Source organism: Bos mutus, chromosome 5 (genome assembly GCF_027580195.1).
Source record: "Bos mutus isolate GX-2022 chromosome 5, NWIPB_WYAK_1.1, whole genome shotgun sequence".
NCBI lineage: Eukaryota > Metazoa > Chordata > Mammalia > Artiodactyla > Bovidae > Bos > Bos mutus.
The window spans coordinates 109,317,463-109,345,431 of NC_091621.1; the positions used below are offsets into that span (position 1 = coordinate 109,317,463).

The 27,969-nt window shown below is 52.2% G+C and overlaps 1 protein-coding gene across 2 annotated transcripts; it reads right to left on the minus strand.

Annotated features, from left to right (window-relative positions):
- Window positions 1-256: 256 nt before the first annotated feature.
- On the minus strand, window positions 257-26,262 carry TAB1 (TGF-beta activated kinase 1 (MAP3K7) binding protein 1). 2 transcript variants are annotated; one of them, XM_005899450.3, is made up of 11 exons: window positions 26,139-26,262; window positions 12,478-12,614; window positions 12,006-12,159; window positions 11,020-11,106; window positions 10,387-10,525; window positions 9,313-9,426; window positions 8,242-8,353; window positions 6,601-6,745; window positions 4,879-5,101; window positions 3,725-3,887; window positions 257-2,181 (listed from the first exon to the last, which is right to left on the minus strand). In XM_005899450.3, exons 1-11 carry the CDS (start codon window positions 26,169-26,171, stop codon window positions 1,974-1,976), a joined length of 1,515 nt encoding a protein of 504 aa, XP_005899512.1. In that variant the 5' UTR covers window positions 26,172-26,262; the 3' UTR covers window positions 257-1,973. The 2 variants fall into 2 exon arrangements, with proteins under 2 accessions (XP_005899512.1, XP_070227646.1); XM_070371545.1 differs by lacking the exon at window positions 26,139-26,262 and adding an exon at window positions 12,773-12,882.
- Window positions 26,263-27,969: the final 1,707 nt, after the last annotated feature.

The window sequence follows — 27,969 nt, forward strand, 5'->3', positions numbered from 1 at the left end:
CCCGCAGCAGGAGAGACCTGTCGGCCTCTCCAGATGTGCAAGGACCTGGGGGGCCCTGGACAGCACAGCGCTCTCCCTGGGGCTGGGAGACGGCAGCTCTGGTCCAGTCAGGAGGCCGGGTCCACATGCCGGCTCTGCCACCCCCAGGCTGGGGAGCTGGTGCTTCCAGGTGCTGAGCAGGGCAGGCAACAGCAGCTACCTCCCAGGGCCACTGAGAGTTACACGAGATATGAGTGAGACTCTTAACACCACGGCGTATGATACCACCCTTTATTATTTCTTTACTGCAATAAAAAAGTGATTCTATTTCTAGAGACCAAACAGCATCACAGACACTCTTGGAAGAGAATTCCCTTTGTTCCCAAGTCTCTGTGACTGATCTGAAATCTGCTCACCTGCACAACAGAGATGGCCTCGCAGTCGGGGCGGGCTAAGGGCTCCCTGCTGAGATCCGCTCCCCATGGAAACCGGCATGGTACTGGGCCCTGCCCCACCACAGGGAAACACACTCCAGGACCACAGAGCCAACAGGGGACCTTGGAACTGGCCTCAGACTTTTCACACTCCAAGCACACTTGAGGCCACACACTGTGGCCAATCCCTGGTGAGCTGTCTGGGGAGTCGTGGGCAGGGAGCTGGGAGCTGGGGAGGGGGCGGTAAGAATCCAGGGGACCTCAGAGACAGAAAGATGTGAATTCTGCTCCACCACTAACTGGGCTTCCCAGGTGGCACAAATGTAAAGAATCTGCATGTCAATACAGGAGATGCAAGAGACACCGGGTTTGATCCATGGGGTTGGGAAGATCCCTTGGAGGAGGGCATAGCAAGTACACTTGCCTGGGAAATCCCAAGGACAGAGGATCCTGGAGGGCTACAGTCCATGGGGTCTCCAGAGTTAGACACAAGTGAGCGACTAAGCCTACACGCCACCCCTAACTGTGTGACCTGGGCCTGCTTCCTCCTCTGAAAACACGAAGGGCAATTCTAGCTGAGCGCCCTGGTGGCACCCCTCCCCGCTGAAGGCAGATCACACGCATGAAATGATCTGACTCAGGGCCTGGGCTGGCCTGATCCTCCCCTAAGAGTCTGTAGAAACAGTACGTGTCTCCAAAGCTCTGGACCACCCAGAGCAGCTTGTCTCCAAGACCTCTTCCCTTTCGGAACCATTTCCCACTGTTCTCTGTTTCTGATGAGCCCTGTGGCCTGACGGAAGACCTGTGTGTTACCCTGAAAACAGCAGAGACTCACAGTCAGTGGTAAAGATCGCAATCTTAGCGGCTCCCCAACCTGGGGCTCCCTGGGTCTGGGACGGAAAGAGCCACACCGGCTCCCGGAGAAGAGCAGCCGCTGTCCCGCTCAGGCCGGACACGTCCTCACCTCTCCTCCGCCCGGCTCTGGGGGGTTCCAGGACCACTGCTCCTGTTAGACCAGCTCCTTCCAGGTCCTTCCCACCTGACCACCCCTCTGCAGTCATCCCAGTCCGCCTGAACCCAGGCGGGCCCAGGGACAGGTATAGGCCTCAAAGGTGCAGATGCCAACTGGAGTTCCCCTCTGGAGGCCGGAGAAGAAAGGCGGGAACCACCGCCGGGGTGAAGTGGGGGTGCCAGCAGTGGCCACAGGCTCTTCCAGGGCAGGCGGGAAAGGATGGGCTCGGGAAAGCAGCAGCTGCGGGCCTGCGGCATGCAAGGCCCCACTTGGTGTGCTCGTGGCTGCCGCACTTGTGACCCGCATTTGGAAAAACACAGTGGTCCTGGCTGAGGCAGCCCCCTGTGCCGGCGCCGTAACAAGGGGCCCAGCCTGTGTTGGCAAACTCAGAGAACATTCTCCACAGCACTGAAGGCTGTGGGGTAAGAGAACGACGGGGCCCCTGCTGGCCCCCACGGCACAGGCAAACGGCAGGAAAAGGCCCATCCTGCCCGGAGCTGGGCCCCATTCCCAAGCCCCGTCCTGTCGGGAGGCACTCTGCGGCCGGGCTACGGCGCCGTCACCACACTCTGCTCGCCATGGTCCACGCTCCAGAGGCGGTAGAACTCGGCAAAGTCCACGTAGGGCTCCACGCGGCCATCCTCGCCAGGCGGGAGGGAGTGGGCGGGCCGGGAGCGGAAAAGGCCCCCGTCCGAGCTGGAGCTGCTGCTCTGGGTGTGCGTGTTGGTGGACTGCAGGGTCAGGGTTGGGCTCTGGCTGCGGGCAGGACAGGGGCAAGTCAGTCACAGGCCTTGGCTTCCGGCCTGGGGACACACGGCGCCTGCCTTGGCCAATCCCTCTGGGCACAGGCCTCTCTGACAAAGGCCATCACGAGAGCCAGCCTGGTCAGGTGTTCTTTGGGGCAGGTGAAAAGTGAAAGGCATTTGTGAAGTTCTAGCTACAAGTGGCTATTTAAATTACCTGGAATTAAGTAAAACGGACCACTCACTTCAGCGCTCAATAATCAAGGGTGGCTAGTGGCTACTGTGCGGGACATAGAACACGTCGCCCTCCGAGCTGTGCTGAGCTGGACGCCATCCATTCCAGCCTCTCTGAATCCACCCCACTCCAGAACCCACTGACCACAGGGAGGCCAGCATTCTTCTCCCAGAAAACCTCCTCACTCCTCCTCGTTCCTCTCACTGCTGGGTCAGGACAGGCCCCCCCAGGCACCCACCCTCAGAGCCTGTAACGTCTGGGAATTACCTGCCAGCCCACTGTCCTCCAAACGCCCCGCACTGCCTAGCACTCAGCACTGGGCCAGGCCCGGGCGCCCAACTAAGCTCCAGTGCAGGGTGGAGGAAAGAGGCTGTGTGGGGCCCTGGGGAGCCAGAGGCACAGAGCGGCTAGTCTCCCTGCCTGGTCTGGGACAACCGCTACCACTCCCGGCCTTTGTGGACACAGCTGGTGGCTCCGCTGCAGGGGTGGGGAGATGCCCATTACTCAGTGGCCTAGCAGGCCCCTTGAGCCCACAGCGGCAGTGGTGGGGTGGGGGGGTGGGGGGGTGGGGGGGGGGGTAGGCGGGCAGGGAGCTGGAAATAAGCCCCTGCAAGGCAGAGGGAAACCTTCCTGGTGGCCCTTCCAACTGGCCAGCTCCTGAGTGGGCCGGGTGTGGCATCTCTATTATTCTCTGCAGGGGCTGGAATGTGGAAACCTGATCCCACCCCCTGCTGTGGCAGCTGGCTGGGGGGCGGGACACACTCCCCAGAATGGAGGGGGTGGGGTGGACACCAGACCTGTCAGGCAGGTCTGCGGGTGCGGCCTGCCGCCACACCCCCAGGATCCAGACCCCCAGCTGCGGCCACCCCTCTCCAAGCCTGAAACTAGAGGCCTCACTTCAAAGCTAACACTGGACACTTTTAGTCAGAGCGCACCGGCTCCCACGGGCCAGCACAGGCCAAACAATGCCCCCCAAGCACAGGTGCCATGGGGTGACCTCCCAAACCACACACTCCGAGCTGGGAGCAAAGAACAAGAGGAGAACATTCCTATTAAATGAAAACTGACCCGTGGCACCTGCAGGAAGAAGTGAACAGCAGGCTGTCGGCATGAACCGCCTGTCCCCACCCCTCTCTGCCCGGCTTCGAGGAGCTCCTGGAACCAGATCTACGCGGGCCTCCCCAGGGATGTGGAGTTGGGGAGTTCGAGAGGAACAAGACCCTACAGGATGCGGCCTGTGGCCATTCCATCCAGGGACCGAGGGCTGTCCTCGGGAAGCAGGCCTGCCTGAAAGCGGATGGGGGTGGGGATGGGCGCTTACTTGGTGAGGGTGGGAGTGGCCTCATCCAGGGTGGAAGCGCTGTGGGCCCCGTTGACCAGCTGGCCCTGGGAGGGCATGACGAGGGACAGGGTCACGCTGGTCTTGCTGGTGCTCTGGGCGCTCGAGTAAGGCACGGACACGGGGTACACGCGTCCTCCAGAGGCTGTGAGAGGAAGAGAGTGGTGGGCCACAGGATGCGGCTGGTGGGGAATCCTGGGGTGGCAGGAACAGGACTGCGCTGGGGGCTGAGAAGATAGGCGGGGGCCCGGCTCGGTGCCCCGAGCTTGGCCCTCTGCCCCTTGGGACGGTGAAGGAGTATCTGGCAGAGACAAGGTTCTGGCCAGGCAGGGGCCTGCTCTCAGCAGCAAAGCATCGCTGGTGCTCAGGCAGGAGAAAAAACCAGGGCTGCGCTGCCTCAATGAAAGGGTTACTGCATGGCTTCCCACGATGCTTTAACCCGAGGGCTAAGAATGCTCCTGGTTGAGGTTGGCCCAACAAAAATATGGTTGCAATAACAACCTAGAACTGCAGTAACCCCGCTGTCTGCAGGAGAACGAATCCCTCTGTGGATGCCTGAGTGCTGGGGCTTGCTTGTTTGAAAAAAGGAAAGGAAACGCAGCCTCAGGAACTGATGGTCTTGACACTACACAGCACTGAGAGGGAGGGCAAAAGCGCAATCGCCTCTCTTCCTGGGCAACTCGATTCAGAATTAAATCTAACCAAATCATCTCCGACACAGCCAACTGTGCCTAGGTCCCCTCCTCCCAGGGCCTCGGTTTCCTTTCTGTAAATGTCATTAATGAGGATGAAAGGAAATATGCAGGTGAGGCACCTGCTCTGCACAGCAGGCCCTGGGCCAGCGGGTGCCATGGTCCCAGAGATGTGGCCCATGGCGCTGCAAAGTGCTTCCCGCAGCTCAGGTCTTTTGGGGGAGGCCAGGGCAGAAGGTACTGTCCTGGTTTCACAGACAAAAAGGGAAATATAAGCGCAGCTCAGAGAGCTTTCAAGTCAGAACCCGACCTGGAAGTGCTCAAAGACAGGCCTCCCAACTCCACGCCACCCAAGGCAGAGAGGCCCAAGGCCTCAGCGGCTCTGCCCGAGCCCAGCCCTGGACAGTGGCCCCGGATGCCTTCCTGTGCACGTGGCATACATACCTGGGGCTGGGGAGGGTGCGGACTGGCTCATCTCGCCCAGTGGGTAGCCAAAGTTCCGCACCAGCAGGGTCATGTCCTCGTGCCTCGGACAGAACTTGGCACGCTCCCCACCACTGGCAAAGGTGTCGCTGTGGATCCGCTTCACCCGGTCCACCACCGCCTGGGCCACCGCGTCAAGCGAAGTCTGCTTGGCGAACTCCGTGTCGATCATGGCGGCGATCTCCTGGGGGTGGGGGGAGCACCAACCCGGTGAGGAATGAGCGGTCCCAGCGACTGCAGGCCCCAACGGCACCATCTTCACAGTCTAATCAGGACACTTAGGGGTCACCAGCCAAGCCTGTGACCTGAGCTTCTCACGCTATTCAGGATAACTCTCCTGGAACTTTCTCATTAGAGAAGATATGACCTTGTGATTTCTCTGATTTTTGGCTTTCAGACCAAAACAATGGGTGAATAACATTTACCTCGCTGCATTACAATGAGGATAAAATGGATGTGAGGGCACTTCGGAGACTATTAGAAAGCCCAGTACAAACTGTCATTATGATTAAGCTTTCTTTCCTGGAACAAACTTACTGTAGGAGATGATATGCCGTTTTTGTTAGAAACTGAGGCTACAGGATGAAGACGGGGCTCTGACCCCAGAAAAGTCCACTGTTGAGTGCATTCTAGAAGGCAGAAGAAGCCACGACATAATCTTATTGTGAAGACCAAAGAAACAAACAAACAAAAAAATCACACTGCTGGGCACAGTCTCTTGGAGGTAGGAGAGCAGAAGCAGGTAACAGGAAACGACCCGGGCATGGTCCGGGGGAGGAGGTAGAAATGGGCTCAGCTCCATTACTGACCAGCTGTGTCACCTCAGACAAGACCCTGGACTCTGAGCTCCAAACTCCCTAATCTGACATGGCAGTGAGCCCCTGCCCCCACTACGTCATCAGGCGACTGGAAGGAATGAGATAAAACAGGTGAAAAGCCCAGAACACAGGTGGTAAGAGACAGGCTCCTAAGACTTACCCTTCTTATTTCTCATTAGGACAGAATCACAGATGGCAGGAGGAGCACCACCTGAACCTCCCTGCCCGGCCCCGCCAGCCGAGGTCTTCCCTTCAAGGTCATCCTTCAAGTGACTGCCTCGAGTCCCACTTCAGAGACACACACACCCCGAGGCAGAGTGGAAAGCAGCACCTCCCACGGGCTGAGGACCTCTGTCTACCTCGCCCGGGCCTCACCGCAGCCCCACACAGTTAAGAGGTCAGCATCCTCGTCTCAGAAACGAGGAACAAACTATAAACCGCCTACAGCTCAAAGAGGAAAGTGGAAGAGGCGGTGGAGTGGGACCTGGGCAGGCCACACGAGTCCTTGTCCGGCGCTCTGTGTACCAGGCTGCACCCCTGCGGGCCAGGCCCTTCCCGACAGTCTCCAGAGCCATGCCTGCCTCCACTTTCCTCACCCTCTTCCCTGAGGCTCCGCTCAGGGCCCTGGGGACTGACACTGCTTCAGGTCTGGAGAGCAAAGCTTTTGGGTGGGATGGGTTTGCGTGGAACTCTGGGCTTTTTCTTCTCCCAGTTTTGAACACAGCAATGTCTGGCAAAACCATTTGAGAATCAGAACTCTAGGTCCCTGATTACCTTGGAGCTGAGAGGGAGAGCTGACTGCAGCCCCCAGGGAGCATGCCACCCTGCAGGCTGGTCAGCCATGCTTTGCCCATGCCCAGCTCACCTGGTTGGCCTGCCCAGGCCCGTGGGCTGCCTCCAGGGCCTTGTACAGCCCCTCGGACATCAGCACCAGGAAGCCTGTCACCCCATCCAGGGGCTGTGCACCGTGGATTTCAGGCTCTGCAATGATCGGCTTGGACTTGGCAGCGCTGTGGGAAGAGAGTGGAGGGGAAGCTGTGCTTGGAATGGGCCCTGGGACATTCATCCTAGTGAGAAGAATCTACACCCAGATCGTAAAATAAAACATACTTCTGACAAGAGGAAAAGAAATAGAGGAAAGAGCAAAACCAAGAAAACAGACCTGTCTTCTGAGGACAGCTGCTAAAATAAAGCTCAGCAGGCCAGGAAAGTCAGTGGGCAGCTGAGGTCAGAACAGCCAAGGTCAAAGGCCCAATCCTGGCCCCACTCCACATCTCCTGTCCATAAAGAAGTCCACATCTCCCCAGAGCTGACCTAGAGTCCAAACACACTCCAGCTGCAAAGGGACCATGAACTGATGGCCCATCAGAGCTGGGCAATGTCAGGAAGTTCCAACACACGCACGCAGGGCAAGGATGAGGGGACGTTCCTGGCAACAGGTTAAAAGAGTGAGTCTAGAAACACCCCAAAAGTCCATCAGCAGGGGCAGGTTAGGCGGGTGCTGACAGCTACACCCTGGAACCCTAGTAGCAGCTACCAAGAATGTGGCAGCGGAGACTGCACGTGTGCAGGAAAAGAGAGGCACACGCCTGTGCTGAGTACAGTCAGGTGCACCACACGGCACGGGATGCGAGTATCTGTGGCTGTCTTGAAAAAGAAATCTGCCCCCTCCCTGCTCCCACCAAACACACACACACACACGTATACGCTCATGTGCACAGAAACTAGCAGCCTCTGAGGAAGGAGTCTGAGCCTGGGGTGGGAGGAAGATCCACTTTTCACTCCATATCCTGGGCATTTCTTGAATCGCTCTAAAATGCAATGTACCTTCCCATAAAGCAAACACAACCCCATGAATTAGAGACAAAAGGTTCCAAGCTCGATTACTTAAACCCAAGCTCTGAATCCAGGCTCCCTGGGTTCAAGTCTCGACTCAGCCCATTGTTAGCCTTGAGACCAAGCAGGCCACCCACTGTCTGCGTGTGGCAGTTTCCTCACATGAAAATATCTTTGGGGCAGAAACAGCAACCACCTCACAGGGCCTGAGTGAGGACGGAATAAGAGCGTGGATGTGAGGAACCATGCACCGGCTTAGACGAAGGCTCACAATTATTACCCTCTCCTGTCTGCTGTGAGCACTGGGTGGCGCCCAGCGGGGACAACCCATCTGGCACCCCCGCCTTGGCCTCAGCCACGAGAGCGCTGACCAACAGCCTTCGGTCTGTTTCTGTCCACACGAGGCGGCTCATGCCAACTCTGGCCTGCCAGGCCCCGTGGCACCGGATGCTGCCTGTGGCTTTGACCCAGCTCCCTAATTGACCCCCTGCCAGCCTGGCCTGCTGGGTCCAGGGCCTGCCCCACACCAACCTGTCTAGGAGGATGAAAGAATCTCCTTGGGCTCTGAACTACCTCAACTCTACCTCTTGTCCCAGAGCCTACAATCTGTTATCTGCCCCTGGGCCTCTGGTCTTTCAGACAAACGAGGGGCAGCTGGGCCGGCGCTTACCTGAGTAGGTCGACGTCAGTGTACCCGTACTTGACCTTGTAATCCCCAATGCGCCTGGTGCTCTCCTGCCCACAGATGACCCCCACTTGCTTGATCTTTCCTGCATCCAAACCTACCAGAGGGAGAAACATACCCCTCAGGCTTTGTTCATAAAGAAGAGCCCAGCGGCTTCCCTGGTGGTCCAGTGGCTAAGAATCCGCCTGCCAATGCAGGGGACGAGGGTTCAATCCCTGGTCTGAGAAGACGGCACGTGCTTCAGAGCACCTAAGCCCATGTGCACAACTGCTGAGCCCGCACGCCCCAGAGCCCACGCGGCATAAGAGAAGCCGCCAGTGAGAAGCCCGCACGCCGCAGCCAGAGACGGCCTCCGCTCACCACAGCTAGAGACAGCCTGTGCACAGCAACAAGGACCCAGCGCCGCCAAAATCAATAAATAAAAAATTAAAAAAAAAAAAAAGAACCGAAAGGGGACGACACAGACATGTCCACAAAAACAAAGCAATGGGAACCCAGTGAACAGGAAGTGAGGTCACAGCAGGGAGCCTTGGAAGGCAGCTAACCCCAAGTCCCCCAGTGTGCCCAGCCCCGCTGCTCTGGGAACACGCCTGGCTCAGAGTTCCTCCCCCACGGGAGACGAGATCCAGCACCGGCCAACCCAGCTCCCTCTGCGGCCTGAGCTCACAGGGGAGGGCAGGGGTGGCCGTGGCGGCGGCTGGAGTCCCAGGACTTCTTTGGCTTCTCAGGCTCCACCAGCAACAGTGAGCACCAGGGACATTTGGAAGCAATCCACGCATGATAACCCTTTCAACCCTTACACCATCCTGAGTGTCACTATTATCCTCGTTGCACAGAAGGGGAAACTGAGGCACAGAAAACTTGAGTAAGATCCCAAACCACCAGTGAGTAAGTGGCTGAGCTGGGATTCAACCCCAGGCAGGCTGGTCCCAAGCCCAAAGTCACAGCCTGTCCATGCTGTGCCTCCCTCTACACGGCCACCAGAAGGTGCAGAACGAGCCACTGGGCTCGAGCCCCACCCCCAGAGCCCTGGGCCTGCCCCGCCCCCTCACTCACCCAGCTGCGAGAGCCGGAAAAGCTCGTCCTCATTCTCTGTGGTGTGGTCCACGTTCAGCTGCGTCACCTGCAGACCGTCCACCGTGGATTTGCATAGAAGTGCACGGTTTGTACCTGCAGCAGAATTGGAGCAGCTGAGCTAAGACAGAGCACAGTGAAGAACAGGACACGTTGTAAAAAAGAGAGAAGAGGCAGGCATCTCACACACGGAACTCCCTCAAAAGAGCAAAGAAAACAGGCTCAGACCACTGGAGCGAGTCACTAGCTGGGGAGAGCTGGGGAGATTAAGGAATTAGTTTAAACTTTTCCAGTGTCAACCAAAGATGATTATGATCTTAACAAGAGACCTTTTTTCTAAGGAGACACACTGCAATATTTACAGATAACACGACAGTCCCAGGGTTTGCTTCCCAACAAGGCAGGGACAGAGGGCTGTGGATGAAATGAAACTGGCCGGGGGAAGATGTTGGGGCTGGGGCAGGCGCACACGGAAGTTCATTAAATGCTATTCTATTTGTTTACACTTTTGAGTTTTTCCCATAATGAAATCTTAAGGGAAGGAGGAAGAGAAGAGGCACCGTGTCAGTGGGATCTCTCCGGAGCCCCTGCAGTAGCCTGCACCCAGGGGGCACCAGCTTCTCAGGTTCCCAGACGGCCCTTCTTTGCCTACAAACCCCATCAGCCCTGGGACCCTGCCCTGCCTCCAGCCCGCACCTAGCCCTTCTTGGTCCCCTTCACAGGACGCCACGTGGGTCTTTCCACAGCCAGGCAGCCTCTCCCAGAAGAGGAAGCCACTGCGGTAGAGCAAAGAGGGGACACAACTCCCCAAGCCACAGCCAGTTAGGGACAGAGTAGGGACTAAAGCCAGGACGCCCGCCTCCTAGCAGGTCCTTCAAACACTCTGGGCTGGGACCGAGATATCGTGTGGAGTAACAGGAAACGCCCAGCGGCCTCAGGACACTTGCGCTGCAGGTCTTCTGTGTCTGGGGAGCAGGCTGACTGCTCAAAGGACTCCTGGATCCTGAGGTGACCTTCTTTCCCACTGCCCGGCCTTGGGACAAGCAGGCGGCTCACCGACATTGGCCACGTAGAGCCTGTTGTTGAGAAGGACTGCCACGACAGCCATGGCTCCTCCTGAGATCTCCTTCTCCAAGGCCTTGAGTCTTTCGAGGATCTTCTGATACTGAGGAGGCAGCTGGTGCTGAGGGACACCCTAGAAGCCATCATGGGGGGTTCAGAGCAGGCCAGGGCCTGGGAGACCATCTCACCCACCTGCCCTCCCTTAAAGAGCGAGCACCTAAGGCCTGTCTGGGACAGAAGCTGGCTGAAGCTCAGAGCAGGTGTCTTTCAGGACAACCAGGCACAACCTCACTTGTGCCGGCTGCCCTGAAGGAGCCTAAAGCATGACGTGAGCAGGCAGGTGACGAGGCCTGGACTGATTCGGGCCAAGGACCGACCTCACAGGGGCTTCTCTCACACCCCTGCCCACCCTAAGCAGAGCCTCAGAGCACAGCTGCTCACAGCTGGCCAACAAGGTCCCTAGAGGACAGAACCATCACCCACCCACATCCCATCAGGAACTATCCCCCTAATGCCTGCTGCTCTGGCCCAGCTGTGTCGATGGCTTGGGAGGGACACAGCAGATGAGTCCTTGCTCCAAGCAAAGACGGGCCTTGCTTCTCCAGGGGCACAGGCTGAGGACATTACCTCGGGCAGCTGAGACTGGAGGCTCGCCTTCTCAGCCAGCGCGTCATCAATGGACTCCAGGAAGCTCCTTTCCACCACATCAAAAGCCTGGACGCAGGGGACAAGGAAGCGAAGGCAGGTTCAAATACCACTGTCAACTGAGGCTGAAACGCCCCTTATTAATAGCAACAAGTCATAGCAACCGCAGGTCACCACGTGATAGGGCTTCACACAGGGGACCGCCAGGCACCACTGCTCCCGCAGAGCAAGGACTGACAGAGACGGCCCCGTGGGGCTGGTACCTTCCAGGAGGCATCACAGAGCAACCAGAGAAGCAAGAGATGGCAGAGAGGCTGAGAGCACAGGCTTGGAGTCAGGCCACCGGGGGGTGCATGTCAGCTCTGCCCCTGCCGGCCAGTCTCAGCCCCTCATCTATGACACAGAGGAAGTGCTGCCTGAGAGTCACTGAGAGCATTCCCTCGAGCACCCAGCCCTGGCTCAGAGTGAGTCTAGGTCAGTGACAGCTAATGTCACTGCCACATCCTGAAGGCCCCTTGACACGGGCCATGTCGCCACCTTCCCCAGGGGCAGCAGCTGACAGTTCCTGGCACTGCCCCCGAGTGATCAGGCCTTTGGGTGCCAAGGCAGGAAAATGGCTGGGAAAGCTGTTCTCGAGGAACCAGAATCCACCATTCTCTTCTACAATTAATGCCTTGGGACCTGCTTCCAAAAGGAGATGCCAGGAGGAGAAACTCCAGAACCGCAGCAAGCAGGAATGCAGAACTGGATGGAAAACGACACCAGCCAACCAGGAGTGAGGGGCCACCGAGGCCGAGCATCTGAGCCACATGGAAAGAAAGGGGTCACCCTAAACACCCTGCTTCTACCAGGGCTCAGCAACTCCCACCTCAGCCCTGGGTCCAAGGTGACGCCCATAAGCCCTTCCCCAGGAGGATCTCCTCTGGGCCAACCCTGGAAGTCACAGCCGGCCTGCCTGAGCCTGGTACCTGCAGCAGCACCCGCCGCACGTCGGCCTCGGTGTGCTCAGTGTTGAGCTGGCCCAGCAGGAGCTCCGCCGACAGCCGCTGGGCCACGAAGTTGGTCACCCGGTTGCCATCGTAGCCATTGAAGACCCCGTACAGGAAGCAGTTGTTCTCACTTCTGACAGAGAGACAGGGCAGGAGAGGCCTGAGACCTCAGTCACTCACAGAAGAGTGACTCCAGCTCCAGAGTGAGGGGAGGAGGAAGGGAACTGGGAGACAAAAGACACAGTGGCTGTGGCTTCAAGTGAGCACCTGGGTCCCCACTCTGACCATCATTTCTCTCTGGCCATGACCTTCTGGGATGCCCTCTGCCCCCCGGAGCAGGCCACCTCCCGTGGGGCACACTGTACTTGGTAAGCCCCACGCCAAAGAGCTGCCAAATGCTTTTCTTGCAAGCCTGCTTCTGCTGCCCAGCAGAGCAGTGGCGGCACCTCACCGGAACTTGAGCCAGTTGTCCTCTGGCGGATGGCTCTCGGTGCCCTTGCCGTCAGCGGAGTAGCTGCGGTTAGAAGCTGAGCCGACCCCCGAGAGGTGGCAGAGCGGCAGGTCATCCGTCCAGCTGGGCTGCTGCTCCTGGGAAGGACACCAGGACACCAAGACGCATTACCTTCTCGCCAAGGGCAGACCCCACCTCATCTTTTCTTCCCCAGCAAAAACCTAGCAGGCCTAAAGCCCCACCCAGAAGGTTCCACTTCCTCCTGGAAAACAACGACGCGGGTATGAACACACACCTGCAGAAGGGTTTGCATGGTTTCCGTCTAATCCACAACAGTCCCCAAGACACGTGAAAAAGACTGGAGTCCCCAAACGCAAGGTTCGGCAGTGGTCTCCAGGAATGTGCTGCTCTACGGACGGAGCACGAGTCAGACACACAGACACAAGTGAAGGAAACTCCCGGCGTAAAACTCCCCTCCCTGGTGGTCCCCACCTCACACTGCAGTCCCTTGGGCGCTGGTTCAAACTGCAGATTTCCAGGCCCCTCCCACAGAGTGTCTGATCCTGGTGGGGCTCAGGCTGTCTGGCTGAGTACAGGTAGCTCTTCCCAGGGGACTGATTCAGACACTTGAGAAACTGACAAAGCTCAGCCTCACTCTTCCTGGTACTAGGGTCTCCACCCCTGGTTCCTGCTTCACCCTGGTGCCCAGTCCCATCTGCGCCCACCCCCACATGCTTCTCTACTAGTACCAAATGCTTGGAGTGCCCTGTCCACATCTCACTCTTTCTTCCTGTGTGGAACAGCCTCTTTGTCTAATAATTCTCCACGTCCTTCGGGACTCTGGCTAGGGAGTCAGCACCTCCAGAAAGCCTTCCTTAGGAAGATCTCCCCCAGGCTTGGCTGCCAGCCCTCTTGCATATCTCTACTACACCCGGTCCCCCAGCCCTGCCTGTGTCTAACTCCCATTCTACCCCATAGGTCTCAAAGCAGGCTGTTCAGTACAACCCAGATGGAGCCTTAAAACATGCACAGAGCTGTCCAGGAGCCAGCTCAGACTCTGCATTTCCTCAATCTCCTTGGGGGACACTCTGAACACCTGCATTCTCTAAGCCCCGGAAACGACCCTGACACAAGGCACAGGTGTGATCCACGCCATCTCACTGGAAGCCTCCCCTGTACCCGGCCCCTACCTGAGAGCTGTGCCTGGTTCACAGAGGCATTCCTGTGCCCACCGTGTTGAACTAGAGCAAACTAAAACAGCTGGGAAAATCCAAGTTCAGCTCAAGGAGAGGAAAATTTGGATTGAAAGCTTTACTGAAAACTGAACAAGCACGAATACTGTGCACAACTTCTTTCAAGTCAGCACTCACAGTCTTCAAAAAAGGATGTGAAAACCACTTCAGCTGGCTTTTGCAATCAGATATGTAAAACGCCTGTGGTTTAGCTTTTGTGGCACATTTCATCTTTTGTTTATTTACATATTGACAGGGAGGGACTTTATGGCTTTTTTTTTTTCCATTTTAATTGCTTCTATGCTGCATTTATTTCAGCACTTTAGTTGTATGCTTTGCACCATGGAGCAACTTCAGCAGGCTGTGGGAGTTCGTTTTTATTTTTAAATTAGCCTATAGTAACACTGCCTTTCTGGTGGGTAGGTCTATGAATTTTAACACTTGTAGAGATTTGTGTAACAAACTGAGACACAGAACAGCCACAACTGAGACAAGGAAGAGCCCAGCAACCCCAAACGTGCCCTCAGGTGCCTCTTTGAAGCCACACCCTCCTCTAACTCCTGGCAACCACTGACCTGTGCCCCATCACTATGCAGTCTTTTCAAGAATGCCATAAATGAAATCACGTGGTACATAACTTTCCCCCTCTTTTACTGCGGTTAACACATAGAAGATAAGCTTTATCATTGTAACCGTTTGTAAGTGCGCCTCTTACTGCTATTAAATAAATCCCCAATGTTGTGCAGCACCACCACTATCCATCCCCATAACTCTTTCCATCTTGTGAAACTGAAACTCTAAACCCATCAAACAAAAACTCCCCATTCTCCCCCTCCACCAGCCCCAGGCCACCACCACTGTACTCCAGGTCTTTAAGGGTATGACCTTTTGATGCTGGCTTCTCCTGCTCAGCATTATGCCTCTGAGCTTCATCCAAGTTGGTGCCCGCATCCACAGGTGGTGCCTTTTTATTGTGGAGCAGTATTCCATCACACGCATGTGGTAGAGTTTATCCATTCGTCCCCTGAAGGGCATCTGGGCTGTTTCCAGTTTTGGGCAATTATGAAGAGAGCTATTATAAACACTCATGGGCAGGTTTCTGTGTGAACATAACTCTTCATATCGCTAGGGTAAATACCTAAGAGTGAGACTGCTGTTTAACTTTGTAAGAAACTGTCAAACTGTTTTCCAAAGCGGTGTACCATTTGCATCCCACAGGTAATGCACAGGAGCTCCAGGTGCTCTGCATCCTCACCACTACACGGTACTTTTTTTTCTTTCTTTAATTTAGGCACTCTGAGAAGTGTGTACTTACATCCCATCACATCTTTAATTGGCATCTCCTAATGACTAATAATGATGTGGAACAGCTTTTCATGTGCCTTTTTCGTCATCCACATTTCCTCGTTGAAGCATCTGTTTGTCTCATGCCCATGTTTTAACTGAGTTGTTTTCTTAACTGCTGAATTTTGCGAGTTCTTTATATATCTTGGATAAAAGTCATCCCTTGCATATGGGATTTGCAAATATCCCCCCAGTCTGTAGCCTGCTATTTCATTCACTTACTAGTGTCTTTTGAAAAGCAACTTTTTAGCTTTAGTGAAATCCATTTAATCATTTTTTTCTTTCATGGTTCATACTCTTGATGTCATGTCTAAGACCTCTCTGCCCAGTCCCAGGTCAAGAGATCTTCTGTTTTCTTCTAAAAGTATTATCGTGTTATGTTTAGACCTGTGATCCATTTTGAGTTAATTTCTATATAAGGCAGGAGATTTCAGTCCATTTTTTTTTGCAAATGGATGTCCATTTTTTCCAATACTATTTGTTGAAAAGATTATTCTTTCGCCACTGAATTATCTTTGCATCTTTGTCAGAAATTAACTGGCCATACTTGTATCTGGACTCTGTTCTACTCTGTTGATCTATGTGTCTATCCCTCGACCAACTCGATGATCTTGATTACCATGACCTTAAGTCTATATTTAAAATCTACATTATAAAATTGGTTAATGTGATACCTCTAACTTGAATCTTTTTCAGAACTGTTTTGGGTATTCTAGTTCCTTTACCCTTCCCTATAAATTTTAGAATCGGCTTGTCTGTATCTACCAGAAAATTCTGCTGGAGTTTTTACTGGAATTGTTTTAAATCTATAGATCAATCTGAGGAGATGTGATACCTTTGCTAGGTTGAATTTTGCAATTCATCAACACGGTATATCTTTAAATGCCCTTGTGTTTTCTTTACAGGATTTTTTAAAAATACACACAATTTCACCACAAGGGCTAAAAATCTATGCTCTGACAACAGAAAATATGACTGAAAGCTGTCAGTGGAATAGGAACAGCAGTAAGAGCTGAATTTCTGCTCAGCTCTGGTGCTGCTGGATGTTTATTAGACTGGTGCGAAAGTAACTGGTTTTGCGCTGTTGATGAACTTTGCTGTTTGATACTGGCATATATCCTTAAATAAATGTGCTTATGTTATACATCATTTTAATGCACATTTCTCCCTTTATTTTTTTTTTGCTAATGACTTATTACTGCTGTTTATTTTATACTTATTTTAGACTAGGGAAATGATGTTAGACACAAAGAAAATTCAAGTGATTTTCTTATTCAAGTTCAAAATGGGTCATAAAGCAGCAGAGACAACTCGCAATATCAACAACGCATTTGGCCCAGGAACTGCTAACGAACTAACGAATACACTGCGCAGTGGTGGCTCAAGAAGCTCTGCAAAGGAGACGAGAGCCTTAAAGATGAGGAGCGTGGTGGCCGGCCATCGGAAGTTGACAATGACCGATGGAGAGCCATCATCAAAGCTGGTCCTCTTACAAGTGCACAGGAAGTTACTGAAGAACTCATTGTCGACCGTTCTACAGTCATTCGGCATTTGAAGCAAATTGGAAAGGTGAGAAAGCTCGATAAGTGCGTGCCTCATGAGCTGGTCACAGTCAGAAAACTCATTGTTTTGCTTGGTAGGTGGATTCTTTACCACCGAGACACCAAGGAAACCCTTAAAATCATCATTTTGAAGTGTCGTCTTCTCTTATGCTAAGCAACAACAAACCATTTCTCACTTGGATTGTGATGTGCAACAAAAAGGATTTTATGTGAACAACTGGCAATGACCAGCTCAGTGTCTGGACTGAGAAGAAGATCCAAAGCTTCTTCAAACTTATACCCAAAGACAAACCTGTACCAAAATAAAAAGGTCATGGTCACTGTTTAGTGGTCTGTTGCCTGTCTGATCCACCATAGCTTCCTGAATCCTGGTGAAAACATTACATCAGAGAAGTATGCTCAGCAAACAGATGAGATGCACTGAAAATTATAACGCCTGCAGCTGGCACTGGTCAACAGAAAGGGCCCAATTCTTGCCCGACAATGCCCGACCACACGTCATACAACCAACACTTCAAAAGTTGAATGAATTGGGCTATGAAGCTTTGCCTCATCTGCCATGTTCACCTGACCTCTTACCAACGGACTACCACCAAGCATCCTGACAACTTTTTGCATGAAAAATGCTTCCACAACCAGCAGGAGGCAGAAAATGCTTTCTAAGAGTTCATCGAATCCCGAAGTATGGACTTTGACGCTACAGGAATAAAGACTTATTTCTCATTGGCAAAGATGTGCTGACTTTAATGGGCTGTAGTGTGCTGACTATTCTGGGCCTCCCCTGTGGCTCAGGCAGTAAAGAGACTGCCTGCAGTGCGGGAGACTGGGTTTGATCCCTGGGTGGGGAAGATCCCCTGGAGGAGGGCATGGCAACCCTCTCCAGTACTCTTGCCTGGAGAATCCCTATGGACAGAGGAGCCTAGAAGGCTACAATCCATGGGGTCGCAGAGTCTGCGTAACTGAGTGGACTAAGTCACAGCACATTTTGATTAATAAATGTGTTTCAGCCTAGTTATAATGATTTAAAATTCATGATCCAAAACCGCAATTACTTTTTCACCAACCTAATAACTCTCTTGACAGGTTGAGCTACAGGGAAATAAAACAAAACAAAAAACTCCTTTATGGTAATTCAAAATTGTTTCTTGCTCTAATCCTAACCTGTCTCATTTAAAAGCAACAAAAATGTCTATTTTAATGTAAGTGCAAGCTTGACTCTCTGGAATCCCCATACAACATTACATGAAGAAACTATATTTGATTAATACATATATTCATTCAACAAATATTTACTGAACATTACAAAAGGCTGACATTACCCCAGCTGCTGTGGACACAGCAGAAAAAATAACCAAGGGTCCTTAACTTGAAATTTCCTTGCTAGGGAGAAAGACTTCAAACACGTTATACAGTGAATAAACAAGGCACTTGTAGACAGGGCAATGCGCTACGGAGAAAACACCTCAGGGTAAGGGGACAGACGGGGATGGGCAGGCCTCTTCTAGACAAGGACGTTAAAGGAAGACTGCCTGGGGAGGTGACCTCTGAGACAGACCTGAATGATGATGGAGCAGTGGTCATTTCAAGGAGCCTTCCAGTTAGAGGGAACAGTACACTCGAAGACCCTGAGGCAGAACATAAAATGAGCAGGGTTAAGGGAGCATGAGGCTGGCATCGCCTCTGCAGTGAGTAGCAGGACAAGTAGCTTGTTCCTGTGTTCACACACACGCATGCACGTGTGTGCCCAGGTGGGGACAGAGGAAGGCCTTTCAGACCACAGAAAGGAGTTCATTGCCAAGGAGTTATTTTTCCAGAAAGAGATGTTGCCCTAAGCCCATGCCCCACAACTACTGAGCCTGTTCTCTCTAGAGCCTGTGAGCCGCAACTCCTGAGCCCACGTGCTGCAACCACCGAAGCCTGTGTCCTGCAACAAGAAGCCACGACGAGAACCCTGTGCACCATGATGAAGAGCAGCTCCAGCTCGCTGCAACGAGAGAGAGCCAGAGCACAGCAACAAAGACCCAGCACAACCAAAGGTAAATTAATTTTAAAAAAAGAGAGAAAGAAATATGTTGCCAATCATCCCCTATTATCTTAGACCTGATCAACATATCTTCATCCCCAAGAACCTCACAAAGGTCTCAGGAAACCTGGCAAGTAAATTTTCACAAGAAACTCCTTTTCTAGGGTCTCTCTCCTGCCGCCACCTGGGATGAAGTTAAGCACAAGAATAAGCAGAGGCATAAAAGCAACTCCTCAATCATGACGGTCACTTGTCCTCTTGAAAAGATGGGCCAAGAAGCCAATATTTGGTGCCCCGAAATGCCATTAACTGTTTTAAAGCATGGGAGAAGACGTTTACACGTTCTAGAACCCTGCCTGTGATTAGCACTGAGATTAAGATGGACTAAGCTCGTCCTCTAACATGAGGTGAACAATACAAATGTGTCACCACGATGCGAAACCTGCCACCCATGCTGCAACCGCCGTGCTTCCCCTGCCGCTTCCTAACTCCCACGAGGCACAGACACAGTTTTCCAGGGACTTGAATCTTCCCAACACATTCATACTTTCCAGCAAAAAATAAATTATCACCCAAGCACTTATGGCCCCACTCAGCACTGACAAATGCACTATGAGAAAGACTGGTACGTTAGTTTCTCTCACAGGACGGAAACCAATTCAGGTGGATGACTGGGGAACTCACCACGTCAGTGTGTCGTGGCAGGGGAACGGTTCATGTAAAAGCACCTCACGATGGGAGCACACAATGCTGCTCTCGGGAGCAGGCTGACGCCGCACTGGCGGTTGCAGCCGTGTGTGGCTGACGTGAGCACAGCAAGCTCCCCAATCCAGAGACTGTGTGTCTGACAGTGGTCAATCTACTCAGCAAGCACCTTACTCTTTACAGTATTTATGCCTAGTGTCTGGATACTTAAACAATGTCGAGTGCTTTTTCTGATATTTGATTTTCATAATGATGAGCTAGTGATATTTTGGAAATATATTATTTTATTAACTGGCAATCAGTGTTTAGGTCAGTGGGTAAGTACTCCAGGGCTATTTTTATTTAAAGGCAGTCTTTGTCCATAAAGACACTTAAGGAAACTGTAATCGATGGATATTTTCTTAATGTGCCATTGTATGTATACTTCAGTCAGTCCTAACACCAGCGTCTTACTTACTGCGTAAACACAAGAGGTATTCGTGTTCAGATCAGGAACACGGCAAGGATACTGCAACCTCCATCACTTAACAATGAATTAGAGGTATTAGCACATGCAATTAGACAAGAGAAAAGGAGGAGGGCTTAAGACTTGGAAAAGACACACAGTTATCTCTATCTGAATTTGATATGACAGTACTTGGAAATCCCAAAGAATAAATAATAAAACCAACTCAAAGGAAATAAATAAAGGTGGTAGGATAGAAAATCAACACAAAAAGTCAAAAGCCTCCATACACCTAAAGAAAAGATGGGCATGTAGCCTCCACGTGAAAATTCCTACTGTCTTGAATAGCAAAATCTTTTCTCTCTGAAGTTCTCGAGTCAGTCCCCTGCAACCACACTCCTGTAGAGGGCTTTTTAAACCTAAATTTTTATCGGTTGGATTATATTGTAATGCTTTCATCTCAGCCTTCCAGCCTGTTGACACAGTTTTGAATCTCACCCTTTGACAGATGGACAATCTCACTCAGCTGTCTTGTACAGATAAGGCCTGCTACAGAGTGTTCCAAATGATTTCCAAAAAACTGTGACCAGAACAAAAAGCGTGGAAAGCTAACCCGCTTCTGACAGGAGGTGTCTGCAGCAAACACAGAAGGGAAGTAACACCTCCACTGAAGGTTTATGATACTTGAAAAGCCATGTGTATTTTTGGAGCCTCAAATGAAGAGGTTACTGACCTTAGAGGTACAGTCCCAGAAACAAGCACGCACTTGAAAACTATTCATGCATATGAACCATGCTGAGCAAAGCTCTTATTTCACACTGGCACTCTTGAAACGCTGAGTTTCTAGACAACTTAACTTGGTTTGCTATTTAAATAAAGAAAAAAAGAAACTCAAAAGAATTACCCAAAAAGCATATTAAAAAGTATCTATGGTAGGGCTGGGCCTTCCCCTTTCTGTCTTTCTAAGTCCTGCCCATCCCCAAAGGCCCTGCTCAAATCTAACTGGTGCTGGAGGCCCGTGCTCCCCAAACCTCAACCATCTACTCACTATCTTCAACAAATTACCTACTTCATGTTTTTTCTTTTTAATATTATTAACTTATTAGGCTGTGCAAGGTCTCAGCTGCAGCACGTGAACTCAGTTGCAGCATGTGGGATCTAGTTCTCTGACCAGGGATAGAACCTGGGTCCCCTGCATTGGGAGCATGGAGTCTTCGCTACTAAACCACCAGGGAAGTCCTTCATGTTTCTTCTTTAATTTGCCCTTTTTTTTTTATTCAAATGGTTTCATTTTTAATGTGAACTTGTTAGTATTGTAAGTGGATAACATTATTGCCTGCCAGATCTTGACCTTGATAAAAAGGAAAACAAAACAAGGTTAGGAAATTCTAACTGATCTCTTGGCCCACTGCACTGTGGGCTGAAGCCCTGTTCTCTCTGTTGAAAAAAGGGAGATTAGCAAGAATCAGAAAGGTGCTTGGTCCTATGTACATACTAGTCTATCTCTTGAGAGCATCATAAAGTTTGAAAGAGAACTAAAGAACAAATAACTTTCATAAGTAGCAATGAGTTTTATACCAGCACACACTGACCACCTCATGAACGTGTCCTAGGCTCTGGGAAAATCCTGCCCAAGGCGGCGGGGCCCTTTCCCTGAGCAACCGGGTACACTGGGCACCTGCTCCCTGGCCATTAATTCTTTGGCTTTGCGGCAACTCTCAGGTTGTAGCCTGGTGCTGTTAATTGGCCCCTTTATTTCACTGATTCGAAGACATGTATTTTCAACATTTTTAGTATCTCGGCAGTTGGTGTATTACAAGTTAATCAGTAGTGTGCTTTCTTTCTTAGTAGCATATAAAATAATGATGTGTCGTTACAAGCAATATCTTAGACCCGATGACATCTGGGCAATTTCTCAGGTACCTAAACTGCAGTCCCCACGGCAGCTCAAATGTTCAGTAACAAGCCTCCAGAGAATTCCAGGAGGTGCTGCCCATATTGGAGTGGGAGAGTATTGGGTCCCCCCTGATTTCAGCAGTGGCCCCCAAAATCATTCTCACCCCGCTGTGGCTAAGTAAGCTTCAGTTCTATTCTCCCCGCTTTCTCCACCTCCATAGGGATTATCCACACCAAGCGTTCCCTGCTGATTCTATTAAAACCCACCAGACTGCCTACCCTCTTGCTTCCTTCCTCCACATTTCTGAACAGTTTTCGGAAAGGTCATTTATTTTCTATTCACACAAACCACCCACCCCTCCACCCGGCACCCGCTGAGGCATGCTTTATCCCCCGCCTGCAAATGCCAGGCCCGAAGCGCCAGCAGCAAGCAGCACTTGAGCGCCTGAACACGAGTCGTGAGAAGCTGGAAAGGGGGCATCTCACGGCTCACAGCGCCGAGTAAACACGTGCAACTGTGAGCACGGCCCACTCAGCTCTTTGATAGGTTACAAATTCATTTCTCACAAGAAAGAATCTCTTTCAAAAAGCCTAATTTTGACTGTGAGGGCGTTTCCAAAATTAATATTTTGGTATACATTTCTCTAGTGATTCAACTATATTTAACCCTTTAAGGGCATTACACCTCGTGCACATATATTTATGTATTAGCACCTCATGTACATATGTGACCACGTCACGTAAAATACTCCATACAACTCCCTGTGGAGACTCATCTCAAACTCCTGGGCAGCAGAAGTGGACAAAAGCATGATTCCAAGTTCAGGCCACAGCTTGAATATCAAATTATTATATGAAAAGGCCAAGTGTTTTTGTGGCGAAAGCACCCGGATTCCTTAGAGGCAAAAAAGAAGCTCAGAAAGGGAGAATAAAGCCCGCAGGAAGATGACTCCGGGCAGGCGGGGGGACAGTTCTCTCTCTCCAAAAAGCCTAAAACACCCTGACGCCTCATGCCGTCTCCATCTTTCTGAATGACCTCCTTTTCCTTCCCTGCTTCTCTGGGAGCAACTCCACTCCTGGCGCCCACATCTTTCACTAGGGTTTCCATCAAAGATTCTCTGTTTTCATCAGAGATATAGACCTGATACACTCTTAAAGGGGCTACTAATAATTGTGGAGTTTACTGTGCCCTAGAGCAGCTAGACAACATTTTGATGGTGATGAGATGGCTACAGGTGATGACCTAAAGGATGTTTTCACTTTAAGGCTGTACTGTTTATTTTCATACACACTGTAGGGGGTGGGAAATACGGCTAGGACTTGGGATATCATAGATATAACTGCTTAGGAAAAAACTGATTTCAAGTGAACTTTCTTACAATTAAGCAAGTAATAGTTTAGGCAAACTCAAACTAGTGATTCCCCCTGCCCCCAAGGTCCCCCACCTCAGTAAACGGCACCACTGTTGTTCCAGTGAAAACCTTGTCGTCCTTCTCAACTCTTCTTCCTCTGTCCCACACCCACGCCTGATCTGCCAGCAAATCCTATCAGCTCTTCCCCGAAATGCAGTTAGAACCCAGCACTCCTCACCACCCCTCTGCCATCGCCGGCCAAGCCTCGGTCATCTCACACCTGGACGACCAACAGCACTGCGCACCACGCTTCCGCTCTCGCCACTCAAATGCCTGCCTCTCTACGGAAGGCTCCTGCTCCCGCCACCAATCAGATCGCTTCATGCCTCGACTCAAACCTGAGAGTGTCACATTGCACTTAGCACAGAACCCAGAGCTCACATGAGGATCCACAAGGCTCCCTCAGACGTCAAGCATCTACCACTCCCCGAACACACTCCACTCCACTGCAGCCATGCTGGCCTCCTGATGATCTTCGAACAGGAGAGCCTTTGCATCCCTGTTGCCTCATGCAGAAATACTCCCTCCTACACGGCCCGTGCATCTCATCAAATGTCAAACAATCTTCCCCGACCACTCTCTACAACAGGCCCTCCATCATCCTGTCTGTGAATCCTGCCTATTCTTCCTCGTATCACTTCCTGTGTTATGTCCCAGAAACTGTAATATCATATACAGTCTGTACTTACTGTTTCCTGTCTCCCTTCCCAGAACATAAGCTTCATGAGGGCAGAGTCCCCTGCCCCTACCCAGTGCCTGCCACACAGTAAGTACTCGGTGACACTGGAGGAAAAGAAATGCAGCCTTCATTCAGAGCAGAACTGAAGGTGGAGGTTCATGGCTGGAGCATAACCACACCAGGTCAGGCATGTAACATGTTTATTTAATACGAACAACACTCCTGGGAGTACCCTTGGTTGAGGAAACCAAGGTTCAGGGAAGTTAAGTGAAAAATCAAGGTTCAGGGATGCTATGTGACTTGCCCAAGGCCATACAGGACTGGTGAGCTGTTTTATCAGGCTGTGAAGGGCCCATGTTCTTTTGAAGCTACTTCAAAAGCTCCTCTTCTCTTCGAAAGACCTTTCAAGGCACTACGCCACCTGGGGACCAAAGGTGAAACTCCTCAGGAGGACATGCCATGAGGCGCTCAGCCATCTGTCAGCTACTCAGCACCCCGCACAGCCCCTCCTGCAAGCCTCCAATGACCTGGCCAAATCAGGCCATCAGCAGCCCCTCTTCACACTGACGGGAGAGTGCCTTCATCACTGTCTCTGTGATGCCTGCTTCTCCACGCAGTGCTGCAAATGCAGTAAGGGTGGATATCCGCCCTATTTATCTTCGTATCCCCAGGCCCAGTAACACAGATCAGCATCCCTTACAGCCACCTGCGGAATGATGCTGTGTGAGCTCCTCTCAGCAAGACTCAGGACAGGGGAGGGCAGGCCAGGCCTAGCACCCGTGCACGGGTGCTGAGACACCCTGTGAGCAAAGACGTCTCTAACGACATTCGGGTGGGAGGGGCCTAATGTGGGCACGCCCACCATTCCTTTGCCTTTCATCATCATGCTATGTGCTTCAAGCTAACCAGCCAACTTTTTAAAATGCGCACCACCCAGGAACACATTCTGGAGCTAGCAAAGCTCGCCTCTGTCTAACCCGAGACACTTGGGCTCCATGACACGGAGAAGGGAGGGAAGCTGGTAGCCACTCTCTTCGGCAAGCCAAGTCAGCCTACAACAGTTACCACTCCAGCACTTGCCACCATCCAGCCGGTATTTCTTCAATGTTTACTACATTGGGGACATTTGCACAGGGGCCCTGCCCTCCTACAAAACAGAAGGCTAGGCCTACCTAACCAACTCAAAGATGAGGCCAAACTGCCAGGCAGCAGTAAAATAAAGGGGTAGCCAAAGGTGTGGAGGGGAAGAGAGCATTCCCCACCAGGGAAGGCTGAGCACTGGACCTGGCTTCAAATGCTTTACTCATTATTTTACAAACAATGTATTAAATGCCCACCCAGTGGAGGCAGGCAATGGTGACACTCTTCACTGTAGATCATAAATCCCTCTCTTCACTTTCCACTACAGGAGGCAGTCAAGTCCACAGACAAGTACAACAGACTGCCATGTCTGAGGAGGACCCAGGTGACTGCCAACCCGCCCTGGCAAGTCAGAATAGGTCCATGGTGCCAACATGCACCATGGACGTGAACGTGAGTCAAAAGGATGCAGAGGCTGGAAGACACCAGTGACAAACCCAGGAGGGTCCAGACTGAGAGGAGTGGAATCTCAAGACAACGTCCCCACCTCCCCCACACACAGACCACCTACTCTTACCTAACACCTAAGGAAACTGAGGCCAGTGGAGGAATAGTGAATTAGAACCAGGGTCTGAACCCAGCCATTCCTTCCGTATAACCTAGAGGTTAAGAGAGGTTCTGCAATCAGAATCCCTAACTTTAATCCTGCCTCTGCCACTTACCAGCTGTGTGGCCTTGGGCAAAGGACCACCTCTCTGTGCCTCAGTTTCCTCATCTGTAAAACAGGAAGAATTACAGTATCTACCTCACGGGGCTGATATGAAAATTAAACTTACAAACAAATGTAAGGCGACTGGCACAAAGCCTGGAATACAGTAAGCCACACACAACGGGCTGGTGTTGCTATGAGGATTATCGAACGGCCTGCCCAGGGCCCGGGGTGGGCTCGCAGCTCGGGCTCTCTCGGCGGCCGCGCGCTAGTATCCCTGCAGGGTTCAGGACGCTCCCACCCTCCACGCGCCCTTGACGCTCGCGGCGGCTGGACCGCGAATCCGAGCCCCCGACGGCCTGGGCAGCAGCGCGCACGCGCAGGCCTTGCGGGGCTGCACGCGCCCCCCGGTCACGAATGAGGGGGGTGGGCCGGCCCGGGAAACGGGAAGGGTGACGGCCACACCCGGCTAGGGACTGGGAGGCAGCCCAAAGGCGGAAGGGAGCCGCGCCTGCACCCGACAGTTCCCCCGGGGCTCCCAACCCCCAGCCCGAAGAGCGAGTGGGTTCCTCACACTCTGCAGCAGGCTCCTCCTCTGCGCCGCCATCTTGGAGGGACCCCCGCGGACGCGCCCGCCTCCCGGCGGAGCAGTCGAAAAGGGCGGCTAGAGTGGCCCGAAGCCAGTCAGGAGGACCGCGCTATCAGGGAGCATGCGCGCAGCGCCACCCCATGGCCGAAGTAGGATGCGGCCGTAGCGAAGCGAACTGCGCAGGCGCGCTTTTGAATCCTTTCTCCTGTAGGGCAAAAAGCGGAAAAAAGTGCGCTTCCTTTTGCGGTTGCCGCTCATCCTTTATTTGCGAGCATTCTCCAGAATCCGTGTCAGGTGGGGCTCCTAAAAGTTTGGGGTACTTTATGAGCAGTTTGGGAGCGGTTGTTACTCAGTCGCTTAGTTGTGTCCGACTCTGCCACCCCATGAACTGCAGCACGCCAGGCTTCCCGCCTGCCTCCCCGGAGTTTGCTCAAATTCATGTCCATTGAATCGGTGATGCCATCCAGCCAGCTCATCCTCTGCCCTCCCCTTCTCCTTTTGCCTTCCATCATTCGCAGCATCAGGGTCTTTTCCAATGAGTGGGCTCTTCGCGTGGGGGTGGGGGCGGGGGAATTATTCATTGACTCAATAAATATTCTTTGGATAACTGTGCCTGACCCTTTGGGGGTGAAGCATCAAGCAAGACAGGCCCTCAAACAACTAACATTTTAATTGGAGAGGACAACATTAACATATGTAAGTCATTTGAATGGTGCTACTTGCTGGGAAGAGAGTTTATGGCTGTGGCAAGCATAAGAGTGTGGCTTAACTGACGAGAGAGCAAGAGGGTATAGCGCGAGGAAAGGGAGTGGTGGGTTCAGGAAGCGTGGGTGTCACAGAAGGCCACTGAGGCGGGAACGGAGAGGGAGGGGGAGTGGAGTGAAGCCGGTAAGAGGGCGGACTCTGACCCTGCTAGCCCAGGCAGGAGTTGGGCTATTCATCTGGAGGACAAAGGCAAGCTGTTGACTTCTGAGCAAGTCGTTGACATAACCCTGTTGGTACAAAGATTCCTTTGACTACTGTGTGCAGAACTGGTGTTTAGAAGAGACTTGGAGTGGACATGAAAAGACAGATTAGGAGACTGTTTACTAGATCGAGGCAACAGTCCCTGGAGTGGCCTGAGTCAGCTGATGGACTTTATTTAGGAGATGAAACTGTCAAAGCTTGACCATGGATTGGTTGTGGGTGATGATGGGAAGAGATGTGTCAAAGATTCAGATTTCTGACAAGAATAGCTAGGTTTCTGGAGAGGGAGAATTTTCAGTTTGGACATGTTGATGCTATTTCTGTTGTTTTTTGCTTTGTTTTTGGCTGTGCAGCACAGCTTGTGGGATCTTAGTTCCCTGACTGGGGATTGAACCTGGGACCTCCGCATTGAAAGCTTGGTGTCCTAATCACTGGACTGCCAAGGGGATTCCCTGGACAGTGATGAGTTTGAGATGCTTTTGAAACATGCAAGAAAAGGAATCAGATCATTCCTTAGACAGAGAGGACTAGAGCTCAAAGCAGAGGGTTTGCGAGCAAAGACAACAGATTGAACAGCTGGAGAGGCCAGGGGAGCAGAGGTGCCCCAGAACCCAGGGTGAGGGGGGCATGGGCAATAACATGGCACGCTCCTGAGAGATCCAGGTAGAAGATAACCGAAGAAAGCCCATTAGATTTAGCCGTCCCAGGCCCTTGACCCAGGCACTTCTGATGGAATGGTAGGACAGAAACCCAGATAGGTGAGTTGAGGAGTGGCAGGGAAATGGAGGCACGAAGACCTTGCGAATAGGTGGTTCCTCCCAGTTGGTGGATTCAGAAGAGGGAGGGAAGG